The 18,133-nt window shown below is 44.2% G+C and overlaps 1 protein-coding gene across 1 annotated transcript in view; it reads left to right on the plus strand.

Annotated features, from left to right (window-relative positions):
- erbb4b (erb-b2 receptor tyrosine kinase 4b) overlaps positions 1-18,133 on the plus strand; it is a gene marked incomplete at both ends in the record, with an annotated part of 209,701 nt that overhangs the window by 85,918 nt on the left and 105,650 nt on the right. The window contains one exon of the mRNA XM_080535447.1: positions 12,746-12,897. Within this exon, the coding sequence (XP_080391573.1) occupies positions 12,746-12,897 (152 nt within the window). The remainder of the gene's footprint in view (positions 1-12,745; positions 12,898-18,133) is intronic.

The raw sequence follows: 18,133 nt of genomic DNA on the forward strand, positions 1-18,133 counted from the left end.
GCTTAGGGCTCTATCATTAGAGCACAAAGTAAGCGTTCATCAACACCCTTTCATACCAGAGCTCTTATTATAATTGACCCAGTTCAATGTTTTGCTGCAATGATTATTTTAACAGAGGTGTGATACTTTGGGAAACAGATGGAGTCTCCTGTTGCCTTTCATTAAGGATGATTCTAAGCAAGGATGAGAGGGTGTATCAGCAGGGATCAGCAGCTGACTCAAACCCATGCAGACATGGGCATAAATATGTGTGCACTGTAGGCCTTTGTGCTCGACCACTGGCTTTTTTAATGGCGCTGCCTCTTTTATTTTTTGTCTGTGTTATACAGTATGTGCTTGAGTAATGCCATGGTCTCAGTGAGCTTTGAAGATTTCACTTGAAGTAAAGAAATGAACAGTACTATACAGAACTATACACAGAAGATCTCTCATCAGAGACTTATTTCAGAGAGTTCTCTCCGGTCCATTCCCCCTGCAGCCCAGCACTTCATCATCACCCCCCACCCACCATACACACACACACACATACACACACATACACACACACACACACACAGACACAGACACAGACACACACACACACACACACACACACACAGACACAGACACAAACACACACGCACACATACACACACACACACACACAGACACAGACACAGACACAGACACACACACGCACACACACACACACACACACACACACACACACACACACACACAGACACAGACACAAACACACACACACACACACACACACACACACACACACACACACTCCCGGTATCCAAACACCACCTCACAATTTATTGTCAAGCGCAGTATTATATTACCAGATTTGCACTCTCCTCTAATAAAGACAAACACTTTACATTACAGTCCTACTAATTCTCTCTGCTTATTCCCCCTGATTGCATTGCGCGTGTGATACTCTACAGTATATCTCCTTAAATGTCACCAGCCTCGCTATTTACACTGCTCAGCATTAAAACAAATGATAATCGATCCGAGGCGTGATCAACGGAGCGGCCCCCTCTACGCAAATAAAAGTAGGACAGAGAGGGGCCCGGGGGGATGGAAGGACGACGGTAGTCAACAAGTCACAACCAGTTTCCGGTGATATAACGGCCCACGAGAGACAGCAGTGTCGCGTCACAGAGAAGAACAGACGGCCTCCCCCTTCACCGGCTCATATATACTCTAGACGGAAGAGACGAGGGACAGAGATGCCATCAGGCTTCCATTAAGACATCTGCTGAGAAGCCCTCTCTCCCCTCGCAGGGACAGCTCGCGCATTTAATAAACACAAGAGTGAGGTGGCGCTGCCGCCTCCCGCCATATGCCCGACGCTTTAATGGACGTCAGTGTTATGTGTGAGGGTGTGCTGCTGAATGTGTCACTGGCTAGTCGTGTTAAAACGACATTTTTGAAAGGGGGAAGATTCCTATGTCTGGTACCGTGTAGTATCCGTGTAGACTCAGAGCATACAGACTTGAGTTACAAGAGAGATTGATTTAATCATGGGTTTGTTGCTAGGAGTGGGTTCGGCTCTACAGGTCAATACAACCTATTAGTATTCACACATTTCATATCAACAAAAGAAAAGAGCAGTAGCTGACGGAACTACAAATCGATGCTGCAAAAAAAAACTCTGGTAAAGAGCTTCGCCGTCTCTCTTAAACCCTTTGAACGCTGTTCTCTTGGCTGTGATGTGGATCTGGCAGACCAGTGCTTTCACTCCAGAGGACGTTGACTGGGACGAGCCATTAGTTACACACACACACACACACGCGCGCACGCACGAATATGCTTTCCACCTGTGGCTTTGCACAATGCAATAGCCGCCGTGCGTGGTGAGGCCCTTGAGAAATCATGTTGTCTGAAAATGGACGAGGCAATTCCATCCACACACAGACGGCAGGAAGAGAGCCCTTTTTTAACATGGAGGCGGGGGCGGAGTCAGTAGCGGCAGCCAGCATAATTGATGGCGACTGTTTGGATACGAGATTAAGATTCATGGAGGGGACCACACAAGGGGGACACGGCGAGCTCCGAGCATGAAGGATACACTGCGACACTTTGACCACCCCTCCGGTGTAATTGATGGCGGGAACTCAGGCGTTGTAAACGTGGTGTAAAAACCATCAGAAGAGGTTTCAGCACACCGGGGCTGTAGGCTGCCACGTGACCCGCAGCTGGGAGAGAGAGAGAGAGGAGAGAGAGAGAGATGGGGGGGGGGGGGGGGGGAGAGAGAGGAGGGAGAGAGAGATGGGGGGGGGGAGAGAGAGAGAGAGAGAGGGAGAGAGGGGGGCGGGGTGTTGGTGCATCTTTTCAGGTGCATCTCCTGGCCCTGAAAATTAATAGAAGAGAGAAAAAGAGAGAGAGAGAGAAGAGAGAGAGAGAGAGATAGAGGGGGGTGGGAGGGGGAGAGGGGGGGGGGAGGGGGAGAGAGAAAGCAAAGAAAAGACATCAGAACATCGTGACATCAGTTTGGTTTCAGAATGATATGACATAGAGTATGAACGCTCCTTCTATATGAGCCCCTGTGACAGGGCTTTGTGATTGGACCATATGAAGAACAATAGCTTCCATAAGGGCAGCAGTATGATGTAAGTAGAGAGGAGAAGGTCACAAGTTTAGCGGTAAGTGAAGGTGCACACACCGTAAATATTTTTGCTATCAAGCCGCGGTGTGATTTATAGCCAGATCAGTGGTGTGGCAGTGAGAGTGGATTTATGAGACCTGTGGCGGTGTGGAGACGGCGATAGGAATATGCCGTGTTCTGCTCTGGGGTTTGTCTCCGTACCGAGGGGTTTAGAGGTGTACAGGATGTCTGGAGCAGGGTTTCCAGGTTTGCTTGAAGCCGTTTGCACACACACACACACACACACACACACACACACACAGACACACACACACACACACACACACACACACACACACACAGCTTTGCCTAAAAGGAGCCGCCCCGTCCCCCTGGCAGGACTCTAAATGCTGGCTGTGATATCTCTGGGCTCCATGCAGGGTGTGAGGTGGACTAAGCCTCCCCCGGGGGCTGGGATGATGGCGTTTTAAATATCACATGATATAATCCTGCCTTTACCTCCCGTCACTCCCTTTGCTGGCTCTTCTACAGGTAACACTCTACCAAGGTCATGGAGGACGTTTCTGAGACTGTGGATTATTATATGGTAGAGCTTGCTTTATAAGTACTCAACGTGTAGGCCTGGCATTTTACACACAATATGCACTGATACACACTGATATTTCATACTGTAAATGTCCGTTGTCGCATAGTCTCGAATGAATATTGACTCTATACGCTCGTAAAGTCAAATGTCAATGGAGACACGCAGGCTGACATGATACGCTGACATGATAATGCAGATAGTTGGCTGTCAAACTTGATCCCGTCATAATAAAAGTGACTAGTGTTGTTTTAGTTTTTTCACAGTTTTCACTGTGTGTGTGTGTGTGTGTGTGTGTGTGTGTGTGTGTGCGTGTGCATGCATGCGTGTGTGTGTGTGTGTGCGTGAGAGAGACGACACCACCTTCTCAGGGCCGGCCTGCTGCCTCTGACACTCATCAGTGTGCTGGCAAACAGAACACCTGGGGCCGCCATAGAGACCTGCCTACACTCAGCAAGGTCACACTCAGTTTTATGCCGGGATCAGACTACACAAATTCAGCCAGATTTTGACACGATTTCGCAGACAAAATTCCACCGTCGGGCCCGAATATGAACATCGGGAACGGCGAACAGGCGTCTTTACCCCTTGTAGTGTGACATAACGAAGATCAGAGATCTGGCGTCTGGGACGCCCCACGACACCCCCACAAAAACTGTAGCGTGTCAAAATAAAAAATTTAATGTTTTGCCTAGTTTGACAACTCCTACAATGTGTTCCTTGACGTCGACCAATAGGACGCAGAGTGTTCTCTTATGTGAACAAGGTGAAGAGAAGGAGGGATGCTGCTGTCAGGTGCAACAGGTGGAACAACACTCGCCAGTAACTATGAACTCGCGGAAGGTCGTGAAAGGCAGCATACGATGATCGGTCGTGGTCATACTTGTCGTGTTGCCACTCTCCCGGCTAAGACACGGCAATAATTTATGGCACTATGATTGCCTAATCTGACATGGTGAAAGCTTCGATAAAAGCTTCGATACGACTCCCATTCATATTGTAGTAATCCATTTGGGGCTCTGTGTTGATAAACTCACAGCAAAGTCCCTCTGAATTCTTGAGAGGATCAGTGGAAGCTCAGGATAAGTGACTTCTGACCTGCCACATTCTCTGGGTTGCTTAGAGAAAAGGCTTTCTTTAACCCAGTGTCAGCAGCTCGGTCAGTCTAAGAGAGAAGGGGGGATTATGGGTAATAAGGTGTATACAGTGGTCTGCTCGCTCATCATTGACCTGGCTGGTTCTAAGCTGAACATTGAAGGCTGGGATCAGCCCTGGCGCATGGCCAAAGGTCCCGGAGCCCAAGAGGTCGTAGAGAGAGAGAGAGAGAGAGAGAGAGAGAGAGAGAGAGAGAGAGAGAGAGAGAGAGAGAGAGAGAGAGAGAGAGAGAGAGAGAGAGAGAGAGAGAGAGAGAGAGAGAGAGAGAGAGAGAGAGAGAGAGAGAGAGAGAGAGAGAGAGAGAGAGAGAGAGAGAGAGAGAGAGAGAGAGAGAGAGAGAGAGAGAGAGAGAGAGAGAGAGAGAGAGAGAGAGAGAACTTCATACCAGTGTGCTGCACTCAGCCCTTGACCTGTATCCATGGTGATGCTCTCCAGAGCTCAGGCAGTGGTGGGCTCTGGGAGACCCAATAGGCGGGGTGATGGTGTGTGTGTGTGTGTGTGTGTGTGTGTGTGTGTGTGTGTGTGGGGTACTACTCAGAACACTTGCTCCTGCTCTTCCCAAAATAGACAGCCTACCCCTTTCATCTCTTGGCATGACAGCTCTGATAGCATTTTCCTGACATCCCCCACCCACCATCTCCTGCTTACTGCTTCTTGCCCAGGCTGCTCTCTACACAAGCCCTCAAGTTTAAAACTATCTATGGGAGACACACTTGAAGGGCTTTGACCCATTAGATACTGAGAGAAAATCCAGAAGCAGGCCCTCACCTGTCTGTAAATAGCCAAACCGCTTCTTCTTGACATGCGATAGTAGCATTAGTCCTGACATAGAAGAACTCTTTTCATTTATGAGTGAGAGTATTTTCGTCGTTTTACCTACAGTATATTTCACATTGGTTGTGCACAGAAACGTATTCACCAAATGATTCCCTCTTAGGTGTTTTATGCCAAATAGTTCTCTCTTAAATCTTCTCTCATCGCAACTGCTCACGGGTCACAGATCTGCAGCTGTACGTTAAGTTTCATGTGAATGCTGCTTGTGGTGGCGATACTTTGCCTTTGCCTTTTTTCTGGGCTTCGTTTTGTGGCTTTGAGAAGCTAGTTACTCTGTGAGCTCTGTGGGCTCCATCCAGGAATAGATTTCTGTCATTGAACCGGGCAGCCAATTTCCAGGTGTTGTGGTGACAATGGCCACATGGACCCCCAGCCAGTGCCCCCCACCACACGGTCATCAAGCGCGCACACACACACACACACACACTCACACACACACACACACACACACACTCACACACACACACACACACTCACACAATCGTTATTGTTCTCATTGGTATTGGTATAAGCTGCTCAGCAGATGGACACTAATCTAGGGCATGATTGCACAGGGCACTCCATCCTGTAACTCATACTTACCCAAGCACCTTGATCGTCCAGGGCAGAGGCAATAGAGGAGTGATCATCATGCAAGCAGGAAGGGTCTGCGCCCAATTCCGTTTCCAACTCCAGTCACGTACCCCAAACTGAGGTATCGACAATGTTTACTTGAGGAGTGACATTTGCAACTTTATTTAATTCAGCGAGTCACTGGCTATTGGTTTAACCTTTTCTGGCATGACTATGAGGGCCAACAGGCCTCTGACACTTGGTCTGTCTCGTCGCTTTATTGGTGTTCAATAAACTCACAGGCGCTATTGATGAAGTCATTTTGTGCAATATGAAATTAATTGACTTGAGAGGGCGAACATGTAAGGAGGGACATTTTTTCCACAGAGGATATTTATAGAATATCAAATGAAATGGATGAAAATGCAGCAGCAGTTTGTGGTGTTTCTCAAACATTTAGCATTTAACACACTCTAGATTTGTTTGGCTGTGGGGACATAGATAGACCTATCTACAGTTGGTGGCAGGCTGGAGCCCCTGTGGTATCAGTGTGCTGTGACAGTGACCGATGCTTTAGGGGCCTGTCCGCGTGCACCTCCTGAACACTGAGGATCTATGCCACCACATGGGGAACATTTCACTGGACTAATCTGCTTCTCGGAAGATGTGTGACTGATAGAGGCTGAGGAAGGGAGGATGGAGAAGAGGAGAGGGCTGATAGAGAGTGATAGAGAGAGAGAGAGAAAGAGAGACAGAGAGAGAGATATATACATAGAGAGAGAGAGAGAGAGAGAGAGAGAGAGAGAGAGAGAGAGAGAGAGAGAGAGTAGCAGGGATTATTCACTATGACATCGTAGGAGGGCAGATCGGCCCCACTTGTAATCTGAAGATAATAGCCAAGCAGCTCCTGCACTTCCCTGAAAGTGCTTTACCCTTCACTTTCCCTGCTTGTGTTGTTGCCATACTATAATGTGTTCTCCACAATATGAAACACAGACTGTGACTATGTGGAAAACACTGTGGTCTGCATTTTGTAGCATGTTTTTTTTGTATTTATTTTTTATTTAGGTTATGATATAAGAGTATGATATAAGAGTCCTTACACTTTGTGTGAGACAATGCATGTACTGTATCAGAGGTTTAACAACCATCCTGTTGCTGTCAAATTTAGAGTAGAAGGGCAGAGGAATTATGGGTTGACGATGAAGTTTGTTTACATGCGTCTGCATGAGAAGGTGTTTTATTTCTCCGATTAAATTAATCATATTATGGTTAGGTGATGGAAGTGAATCACGTTTGTTTTGGCACGCAAGGGAATGCAGGGCTGAAATGAAATATTGGGTTCATGAGCAAAATATGAATCAATCAGCGGTGTCATAGATTTTCTCTGACGAGTGGGAGTGTAGTGCAGATTGAATTTCTCTTCATAATTTAGTTTTATTTGCGGTAAATCAAAAGTTGAACATTTGTCTGTTTACTCAGCTTTCACAATCAACATTCTCTGAGCCAGCAGATGTTTGAATATAACGTCTTTGATTTTAGAATGACAGTTGTACAGAGCAGTGAAGGTGCTTACTTCTATTATCAGGGACGTAGCCAGTTCATTTTCAGGGGGGGACACAGGGGGGGGGGGGGGGGACATTTAAATAGGGGGGCCAGTCAAAAGCGAGCAAAATCAAAAATGAAGGCCGCCACCCACCTGTCTCTTCAACATTTAGACTACTAAGTGGAAACAATTACTTTTCTTAAATAGTACATTTAGGCTAGTTCATAGTGTTTTTGTTGGCTACATTAACTCTTTCACCTTGTAAGCAAGGTGCATATGACCTTTTCATTTTGCACTGCCAACATTAAAATCATCATCAACATATGTCATGTGCAATTAGTAAGTTAGTAAGTCATATTAAGCAGGTGCAATGTATTGTGGAAGAATAACACTATTTAAAGCACAATACAGTGACAACGAAATGTATTTGGCATCCAGCCAGATAGTTAATAGATATTGCAATATGTATTACTATTATTTTTTAATAAGGATGATCAATTTGTGAACATTTTTCAGATCACAGACATATCTGCCGATATTGACTTTCTTTTTTAATTAAAATTTGATATTTTCTGAAACTACCTTGAGAAAAATTACAAACAAAGTAACTTCAATTTAAGCAGTTAACATAGAACAACGAAAGTGCAGATTGTAAGCTTTCAAATGTGTCATACATTGAAATCTGAGAATAGATAACATTTACGTAAGAAGATGTGCTTATTTGAATGTTGGTACATCTCAAACCGATAACACACATATGCCCCTTGTCTAAAGCCTGGTACACATATAAGGATTTTCTAAATCATGGATTGAACAGTTTTGATCGTATTGTGTGTGGTGTGCGCTGATATTCCCAATACAGCACACCACATACATAAAGATCTGTCGTTACGACAGTCTAGAGTCTCGTTCCCCAAGCCAGAAATCTCACGTGATCAAACGTGATCTAACATAGTACCCTGCCTGACCTGTACGAGGCAGCCATGTGCGACAGGGCAAATAAAGTGCCGAAGAACGAAAAGAAGAAGTCAGCTCGCTTCTTGATTGGCTACGTTCCATCCACATCACAATCGGACTCGGGAGCAGGGTTGCCAGATCGGATTGACACTTTCCAGCCTAACCACAGTCTAAAACCGCTAATTCCACCCAAAATCTGGCAACCCTGCTCTGGAGTTGTCGGGAGTCGGGAGTTGCCCACACACATGAGGATTTTTGGTCGTAAATATTGAACACGTTTAATATTTACGATTGTCAGCCCGACCATTTTCAGAGCAGATTGTCGGGAGAAATGGACTCTTAACACACCTCACACCACAGGATAATCTTGTAGGATAATCTTTAGAGCCATCCGATAATCGGGCGTTTGCTGTCCTTGGTCGGAAGGGGGAAAATCGGGCCAAAATCGGGCCTTTATGTGTGTACCGGGCTTAAAAGGACCATCCTGACTCCCACTGCCTGATCGCCGACCACATTCACAGACACGCACCCCCAGTCATTCATCCGTAGCTCCGTCATTCATCCCGGTTACTTTCAGTTTTGAATTCCATGACAAAACCATAACTTCCCGGGGGGGTACAATCAAAAATGACACATCCCATTGTTCCTTAGGAAGAGGAGAATCTAGCAGCGTTGCGGGAGAGCTCTGAATCAAAACATACACAAAACAGCTGCTAGCAGACTAGTGCTGAAAACAACTTCGCTATGAACATCTAACTGCATGTTGAGCATATCACAACATGCTAATAAAACATCAACATGCTAAAAACACACAACTACTCATAATTAGATTATCCCACAGCCTTTGCTTTTGAACATGTCCTAAAACGAAAGTTTGTTTACAAGCCAATGTAATCAAAGCCATGTAATCACTTACCCAGTAGCCTATGGCAGACGATAGTTAATCCAATTGTGATGCCCGCTGGTGAAACCACAAACCACCCGCAGAATCTAAGGGGTCGAAAAGTGAAAGTGAAACTTATTGTGTCAACAATATCTGGTTTTCGTTTTTTTTTCATAACACGCAACTTGTTTTAAAGTACAAGTCACAAAGATTGAAATGGTCAATCCGATCGCTTCTCGAATAGTTCACTACGTTTTTACTGATTTTACAGCACTCAACACTCAATGGGCGTTGGGGGGGCACACGAGGGGCCAATCAAATCACAAGGGGGGCGAGTGCCAGCCTGTGATCCCCAGTAGCTCTGCCCCTGTCTATTGATCGCACTCTGTACTGCAATGCTGAGAGGACAGTGAGTGAATCTCAGAGATATGACATTGAATGCCATCTGGGTTTGTTTACATACTGTATGACCATGTTCAATTCGATGTCATAATCATAAATCATTTTAGCCTGCCTCCTACACAGAAAAACAGCTTTATACTATCTTATCCTGAAGTGATTTTGAAAATGTAAGGATACTGGGTGGTAGAATGCACATATCTAGGAAAAGTCATGAAAGGAGGGTCCTGAAATTTGATCGAGTGCAAAAATTACTCACAGGGGTCACGGTCATGGATTTTACTTTAAGCTTATAATTCTCCAATTAAGTAAGTATAGGCTATTAAGAAATGCTGAATTGTGATGCATTGCCTCAATCCATCATTTTTTAAATGGAAATCCCCAAGAAGGAATGAAATCAAGTCTCAGTCGACAAATAGGGGAACAAAGCCATAGCAATGAAGGTGATGTGCCTCAGTGACATTTTTCACCACTGGGAATGAATGCTTAAGGGAAGAAATTCCTATTTTGTTCAAAGCTGTCAGCTGTGCTTGCAAAAAATATGACAATTCAATTATTCATGAAACAATCTATAGATACAGGTGACACCACACACTTAAGGCCACCCATTGCTTTATACTGCATGCGTAATTTTCTTAGCTGAGTGATTATCAGAGATGAAGACTAAACAATGTACAATGTACAATATACCAACAGCAGCTGGTGAAACTGGGATACACGTTGAAAAGTATTTACATTTTTCAGAATAGAAATACATTTCAACGTTGCTGAAAAGAGTCCAGGGAAAACTGTTGCGCCTTGCTGTGTCCTGTTTCTTCCAATGAATAGTTGCAGGTGCGGTAGTTTAGAAAAATAATGAGACAGTGAGAGTAGAGGAACTCGCACACTGCATACACTTTAAGGAAAACTCCTTAGACAAATAGTGCAAGGTACGGGACAAACGTTTCGGTCATACGACCATCAGCAGTGTTATGGTCTGATGGTCGTATGACCGAAATGTTTGTCCTGCACCTTGCACTTTTTGCACCTGAGCACTTAGCACTTTATGTAAGAGCATGACAAAATAAAGAAATCTCTGTCTAAGGAGTTTTCCTTAAAGTTTATGCAGTGTGCGAGTTCCTCTACTCTCACTGCAACGTTGCTGAAAATCAATGACACACTCGCAAGTCAAGCCAAAATATTGCAATGCAATGGATTCAGTGAGTAATCCTCACGGTGAGTGTTACCTAGTGGGGAATACTCATCCAATCCATTGCATTGCAATGTTTTGGCTTGACTAGCGAGTGTGTCATTGATTGGCATTTAAGGTGGTTAACATTTATTTAAATGTTTCTGAATAAATGTCTGAACATTTTGGTTGGTTGCCGACTTGTTCCTGGTTTCACTAGCTGCTGTCACATAAGATGATATATACCAACAGTAGATATTTGACCATGCTACATTATGCAGTGTACTGTTCAAACAGTCAGCATGTCTCATGGAGGTCATCATGCAGTGAATAGAATACTGCTGTATGTCTGGACTTCAATCATACAGTACACCCTGCCCAGATGCACACGTGTGCACACACACACACACACGCATGCACGCACGCACACACCTTTAGTGCCGTTTAACATTTTCTTTACCTCTGTGATATTGGGATATTAAGCAGGTTGAGATGCAGTAGAATTGTATTGTGTGTGTGTGTGTGTGTGTGTGTGTGTGTGTGTGTGTTTGCGTGCGTGCATGCGTGCGTGCGTGCGTGCGTGTGTGTGTGTGTGTGTGTTTGCGTGCGTGCGTGCGTGCGTGTGGGTGTGTGTGTGTGTGTGTGTGTGTGTGTGTGTGTGTGTGTGTGTGTGTGTGTGGGTGTGTGTGTGGAGACTGCACATCCCACAATGCTTCTGTAATGTCAGTTGCCCCGAGGGTGCAATAACTGTTTATTACTGCAAACCCTATGATCCCTCCCCCCCTCTATTTCATGCTAACTGTTATTGAAAACACCCAGCCCTACCATAGACCATACCTGAGCTGCATACTACTTGTCTGTCTGTTCACATTTACTCTCTGGTAAGATCTGTATGCAGCTAAGATCCTCTTGCAATCTAATATCAGATTAGGAGAAATTGTTTGAACAAGATCTCATTTGTCTTTATAGCCCATGTTGCCTTGAAGCAAGTCTTTTTTCATCCGTTTTAGAGTGGTAATGGAGGGGAAATAAATAGGAAATAGAATGAAAGTTTGGCTTGAGAGTGCTAATACAGGAAGGAGATATGAGTTTGAGAGCAGTTGCCTTTATTGTTAGCTGTGAGGGGAAGTTTAGGAGACAAAATGTGCCAGGATCTCAAAAAGGTACATGTAATGGAGGAAAGCTGTCTGAAGAAAGCTCCAGAGGTAGCCTACTGTATGTATTCTGATGGCGGTGGCAGTTCATGTGTGACTCAGTGAGGGACCTGTCACCCCTGTCACACACTGTGAAGTGGCTAGAGAAACCCACTGTGACAGCATGGCTAGAACTGAATGGTAACGTGGCAAAGGCTGTATCTGCGGTACAGTCAGTGCATGTCTCTGTTTGTTTTTGACGTGAATATTAAAAGATTGTTTCACACCCCATCATACTGCTGAATACAAGCAACACTATTTTGTTCATTTCCTAATAATTTATAATCATTTACCTGTACCTTGTCAAGCTCATACAATACTTGTGCAATGATGAGGTGTGTGTGTGTGTGTGTGTGTGTGTGTGTGTGTGTGTGTGTGTGTGTGTGTGTGTGTGTGTGTGTGTGTGTGTGTGTGTGAACTGGCGGGCAGCACCAGCTGATCGGGCAGATGGCTGGTGTCGGTCGTGGGGGTGAGGTGTTTGATGAGTGGAAATTGCTGAGTTTAATTACTTGTCAAGTGAGTTGCCTGGGCAATAGCTAAAGGGGACTCATATGTCCTGTGTGCCTGAGGGACTGCCTCACTAGTCAGGCCAGGCTGGGCGAACCAGCCAGCACAGCTGTAGTTCCCAGCTCACTAACCAGGCACTGACGTTCAGCCCAACACCCCTATTTGTTGATCAAGTGATGATGTATCTAGATGACCGTTACCAAATCCAATTATACTAACCAATGTCTGTTTTGACAGGCGTCATATTATACTGTACAGTAGGTTTTTGGGGGGTCACACTGACTTCCTTTTGATCATGTCAGGTCTTGGTTCAGTGTGCTGTAAAGTATGTTAAATAACGTTCCTGTCCCTGTCCTCTCTCTGCAGTGTGCGCCGGCACGGAGAACAAGCTGAGCACCCTGTCGGATCTGGAGCAGCAGTACCGCACCCTGCGTAAATACTACGACAACTGTGAGGTGGTGATGGGGAACCTGGAGATCACCAGCATAGACCGCAGCCGAGACCTCTCTTTCCTCAGAGTAAGCGCTGATAATCAGCCCGGAATTTTTTTTATGTTTATGTTTATTTAATTTTATTCCCCACACATTTCGAAGGTACATAGTTGACGGAGAACACAATAAATTAACAGTGCCGGAGGAGGCAAGAAACCCCAAAAGGCTTATGTGGCGCATCCACCTAATAATCGCCAAGAATGTTGTAAAGAACACAAAAAATAACATGCAGAAAAATAACATAAGTACATAAGAGAGATGGCAAACTAGTAATAATAATAATAATAATGCCAAAATATGAATCAAACAGCAATACCAAAGTAAAAAAAGAAAATGTGAATGTGTGATTATGTGGTGATGTGGTGTATGTGTGGATAATTCCCTTCTGACTTTGTTCATTTCCCGGTGTATGTGGTTATGAAACATTCTGTACCGTAGCTCAGTGTATTACATGTGCTGTTATTTCATGCACATACTTTACTTTACTTTTTACTTTTATTTATTTGTATAGCACTTATTAAGACAGCAGTCACAAAGTGCTTCACAGTACATTTGGTAGAATATTGCATAACACAGCAAATAAACAGTCAGCGTAATTCATAAAAATATAAACAAGCACTTCACACAAGTAATAAAACAAATGATAAAATTAACGAATTATAAAATGATAAAATCAATACAAATATCAGAAGTAAAAAGAGAAAATAACTTTAAAAAAAAATGCCATCCTATATAAGTGGGTTTTTAAAAGTTTTTTAAAAAGTGGTACAGACCCAGCTAACCTGACAGTGAGGGGGAGGCGATTCCATAATGTTGGAGCTACAACAGTAAAAGCACGGCCACCATTTGTTTTGAGCCTGGACGGTGGGACAATTAAAAGCCGTCGGTCAGACGATCTAAGAGATCTAGGCACAATGTATTGTATTAAAAGATCGGAAATATAGGAGGGTGCCATGCCATGGAGGGCCTTAAAGGTGATCAGGAGGATTTTGAATTGTATTCTAAAACGTACGGGAAGCCAATGTAAGTGGGCTAGAATGGGGGTAATATCCTCTCTTCGTTTGGTGTATGTCAAAAGCCTCGCAGCTCCGTTCTGAACTAGTTGGAGTCGAGCAATTGCGGAATCACTTAAGCAGGGGAGAATGTAGTTACAGTAATCCAAACGGGACGAGATAAAAGCATGGATGATTTGCTCTATAATATTCTTTGGCAGTGCTGATCTGATTTTGGCAATGTTTCTGAGTTGGAAAAAACAAGACTGAACCAATTTCTTGATGTGATGGTCGAAGTTCAGATTTTGGTCAAACACAACACCAAGATTTCTAGCAGAAGGTTTTAAATGTTTTGCTAAGTTCCCGAGATATGGACTGATAATCTTTGCAGTTTGGTCTGGCCCAAAAACGTTCCGTTTTGTCGGTATCTAGACGTAAAAAGTTCTGTGACATCCAATCTTTAATAGCAGTGAGACAACACTGTAGAGTATCCTCATTTTTAAGCTTGTCGGATTTAAAAGAAACATAAATCTGGGTGTCATCTGCATAGCAATGGTAGGATACAGTCTTATATTGACAGATAATATGACCAAGGGGGAGCATATACAGACTGAACAAGATGGGACCGAGGATTGAACCTTGTGGGACCCCACACAGCATATGAGTTGATGGTGAGACAAAATCATCAATAGTCACCCTAAACGATCTCTCTGTAAGATATGAGGAAAGCCATCTGAGGGCAGTTCCATCTATGCCGACCCAATGCTTTAGTCTATCCAGCAGGATGGTTTGATCAACTGTGTCAAAGGCGGCAGACAAATCCAACAACATTAGAATGGAGTGATGACCAGAGTCTGTATTCATAAGGCAGGGGGTAGTGGTGGTCTAGTGGATAGTGAGTTGGACTTGTGATCGGAAGGTTGTGAGTTCAAATCCCGCCTGAAGCCACACCACTACTAGTGTGCCCTTGGGTAAGGCACTTAGCCCTCAGTTACTCCAGGGGGAATGTCCCTGTAATTCGTAATTGTAAGTCGCTTTGGATAAAAGCGTCTGCTAAATGGCAAAATTATTAAAATAAAAATTATTATTAAATTATTAAATTATTATAAGAATGTCGTTAGTGACTTTCAACAAAGCAGTTCCAGTGCTTTGCAGCCTACGAAACCCAGATTGAAATGGGTCGAGAATGTCATTTGTTTCCACTATTTCCAGAAGTTGTTTAGCAACTGCCTTTTCAATTAATTTTGAGACAAAGGGTAGTTTTGAGATTGGCCTATAATTTTGGGGGAGTGTTGGATCAAGAGTAGGTTTCTTCAGAAGGGGCTGAATACAGGCTTGTTTGAAATAATCTGGGAGGACAGAGACTCATTAACAATGGAGAGAAGACATGGGGCAATTACTTTTAATACCTCTTTGAAGAATCTGGGGGGTATAGTGTCAAGGCCACAAGAGGATAGGTGCATATGTGACACAATGTCAAGCAAATTATCCATACAATACAACATACAGTACAGTATTGTAGATACTGCCGCACACTAACTTTGTAATAATGATACTGTGTCAGTGTCTCTTATGCTAAAAGTAACTGATAAGTTCAGTATTCCATGAACTTTCCAAGATGACTATGAGTATCCATTTGACCTTGTTGATCAGAACCTAATCACACCATATTCTATCAGATATGTTCTGAGCAATCAACAGTGAGATTAGACCCTGCATCCCCAATGAGTTTAGCCCTAATCACGTCCCTCCCCATGTGCTCTTCAGCTCTGAGCAGTTACCCCTTTGATTGTCTCCATGTTCTCTGTAGACTGGTGTGAGACATAATGGGATGTGTCAGAGTGTTTTAATCACTCCTATTCAACACAATCCATATCCTCTTTGATTAAAGGCCTATCAAGGATAACTGGACTGAGAATCACAATATGTTAGTGAGAATGCTGAGAGGCGAGTTTGAGGTAGAGAGAGATGAACAAAGCAATATATACGTACCGTATAGAGCGAGCGGTTTTAGAACAATGTCTGTAATCTATCAGAGACCTGGGGTGGAGAATGGGATTGCTTACATGAACACATGCACGCTCACGCACGCCCACACGAACGCATGAATGTGCGCGTGCACTCACACGCACGCGCGCGCGCACACACACACACACACACACACACACACACACACACACACACACGTCAGGGTCTGTGACAGCCCCCACCCTCTAAGGCCCAGAGAAATAATGATGGGGTAATGAGAGGTCAGGGGAAAGCCAGCGAGCTGGTGTACAGGAATCACTGGAGGAAGAAAAAACAGCCTGGGATTCTGTGTGTTCAGCTGCTACCGCTGACCTCTCCTGCCCTACCGCTCAGGCACATCACCCAAGGCACGTTCCCTGCTCTAATACCACCAACCACCTCCAATTGATTCCATTCCATTTGGGGGAATCTGGGCCACAGACTGTATTAAAGTGTGTATTGCAGTGGGGTTTGTGTGGTCAGTCTGTAAGCGCTCTAGGAAATAGTCTAAGGGATGTAACGGAATGGATTCCATTGTCATGTTACAGTACATGAAGCACTGTCTGGCCTGCAGTCATGTGGGTGGAGTAGCAGTTAAATGAGCCTTGTTCAAGACAATAAGCAGGTGAAGTGCCATCATGTGTGCTGAAATTCTAATTTATTTATTTTATAAATACATTATTATTCAAATTCCATTCTGTAAATTCAGGAAGGGATCTGAGTTCATAATTCAAAAATGAATGATCATAATTCATGAGTTCATAAATGTTAAGTTAATAAAAGTAAAAAAAAAAAAAACGTTAATTTCTGCATCAGAGGCCTCCTCCTAATTTCCTATAGCTGGGTCTTACAGGGTTATAGTATATCAGTGTGTTATGAAGTCCCATCAGTGACATGGAGGACTGTGGAGGCAAGATTTGTATGTTATCATTCTTGGTTTTGTTTGTTTGCTCTCTTTACCCCAAACTACGGTATTTGTCAAGTTTAGTTACCGCAGTAAAAGCTAACAGGGGGGGTTATAGCCTATTGGATGTCGTACCAGAGGTTTAGTGGGAGGTCATGTCAGATGTTGAAACATTGGCCCTATTGTGTAAAAAGCATTGTGGCCCAGAAGAACCGACCAGGGCGCAGGCAATGCTGGAAAACAACACAGAGGCATTTAAACCCTCTATATTCCACTAAACAATGCTGACAACTATATCGCCTTACACCCCCGTGACAAAAAACAAAACACCTAAAGTGCATGCAGAGAAGAGTGATGTAGAGTGCAGTATTACCATTGGCCCCCCGCCGTGGTAATAGACCCATGGGACACTGGGTAAGGGCGGAGGCAGTGCTGCACAAGAACAAGTATGATTATAGCTCAACTCTGCAGAAGCAGGTTCTACCGGGCCAGAACAATCATCTGCTGCAGCTAGCGACCTATCCAACTCTCCGGGGGGTGAACAACAGTGTAGTCTTCACTAGCTGAGAGAGGGTTGTAGGGCCTGAGTTACAGGCCTCTAGACAGGGCAGGTTACTGCCTTACATGACCACCTAGGCTGCTCGTTTACAAAATGGCTCCCCGTGGCGACATGTGTGCCAGGTCCTCCAGATTCTTAAAGACTCACAATTAATGAGGGTTAATTGAACATGCTAATGGGGAACACAGGGTGCCAAACAGCTAGGGAGCAGACCAAGGTACGGTGTGTATTTTTGGGAAGATTACTATTATTTTAAAAGCACATTAATAACATGCGTCCCTGGGGCTTCTGCGTCGGAGGAGGAAAACTTCACCTTGAGGTGGAGGAGAGGGAGGAGGGGGGGAGAAACAAGCTAGCTAGCAGCTTCCTGGCTGTCTCATGGGTGATTGAAACTGATGCTTCTGCTCTGCCTTCCTTTTAAAGATAGCCAAAGATTGATGGCTGCCTCCCAGAGCTCAGAACAGCTTTAGCAGTAAATTGAGTCCATCTTCTAAACTGCCTCCACGGCTGATGAATCAAGTCCCCCCAATGTGATTAATAACTGTATTTCTGCTGCAAAGTATTTTTTGGTACATATCTATTGGATCTGCATTTTTGGTGAATGTACGTTTGCACACACATGTATGAAATCTTGCATCCTGTGCATTGAATTTGCTGGTTGTAAAGACGATGAGTCATACTCATCACTATACATTTTAGCATAACATAATTTCCATTCCTTATGGTTTAACCAGTCTTATGAATATGGCATTATGGACAAATACATCCGAGAAGGCTTCCACCATTCTCTGATGTCATGTC

Source organism: Nansenia antarctica, assembly GCF_963989245.1.
Source record: "Nansenia antarctica genome assembly, chromosome: 7".
Taxonomy (NCBI): Eukaryota; Metazoa; Chordata; class Actinopteri; order Argentiniformes; family Microstomatidae; genus Nansenia; species Nansenia antarctica.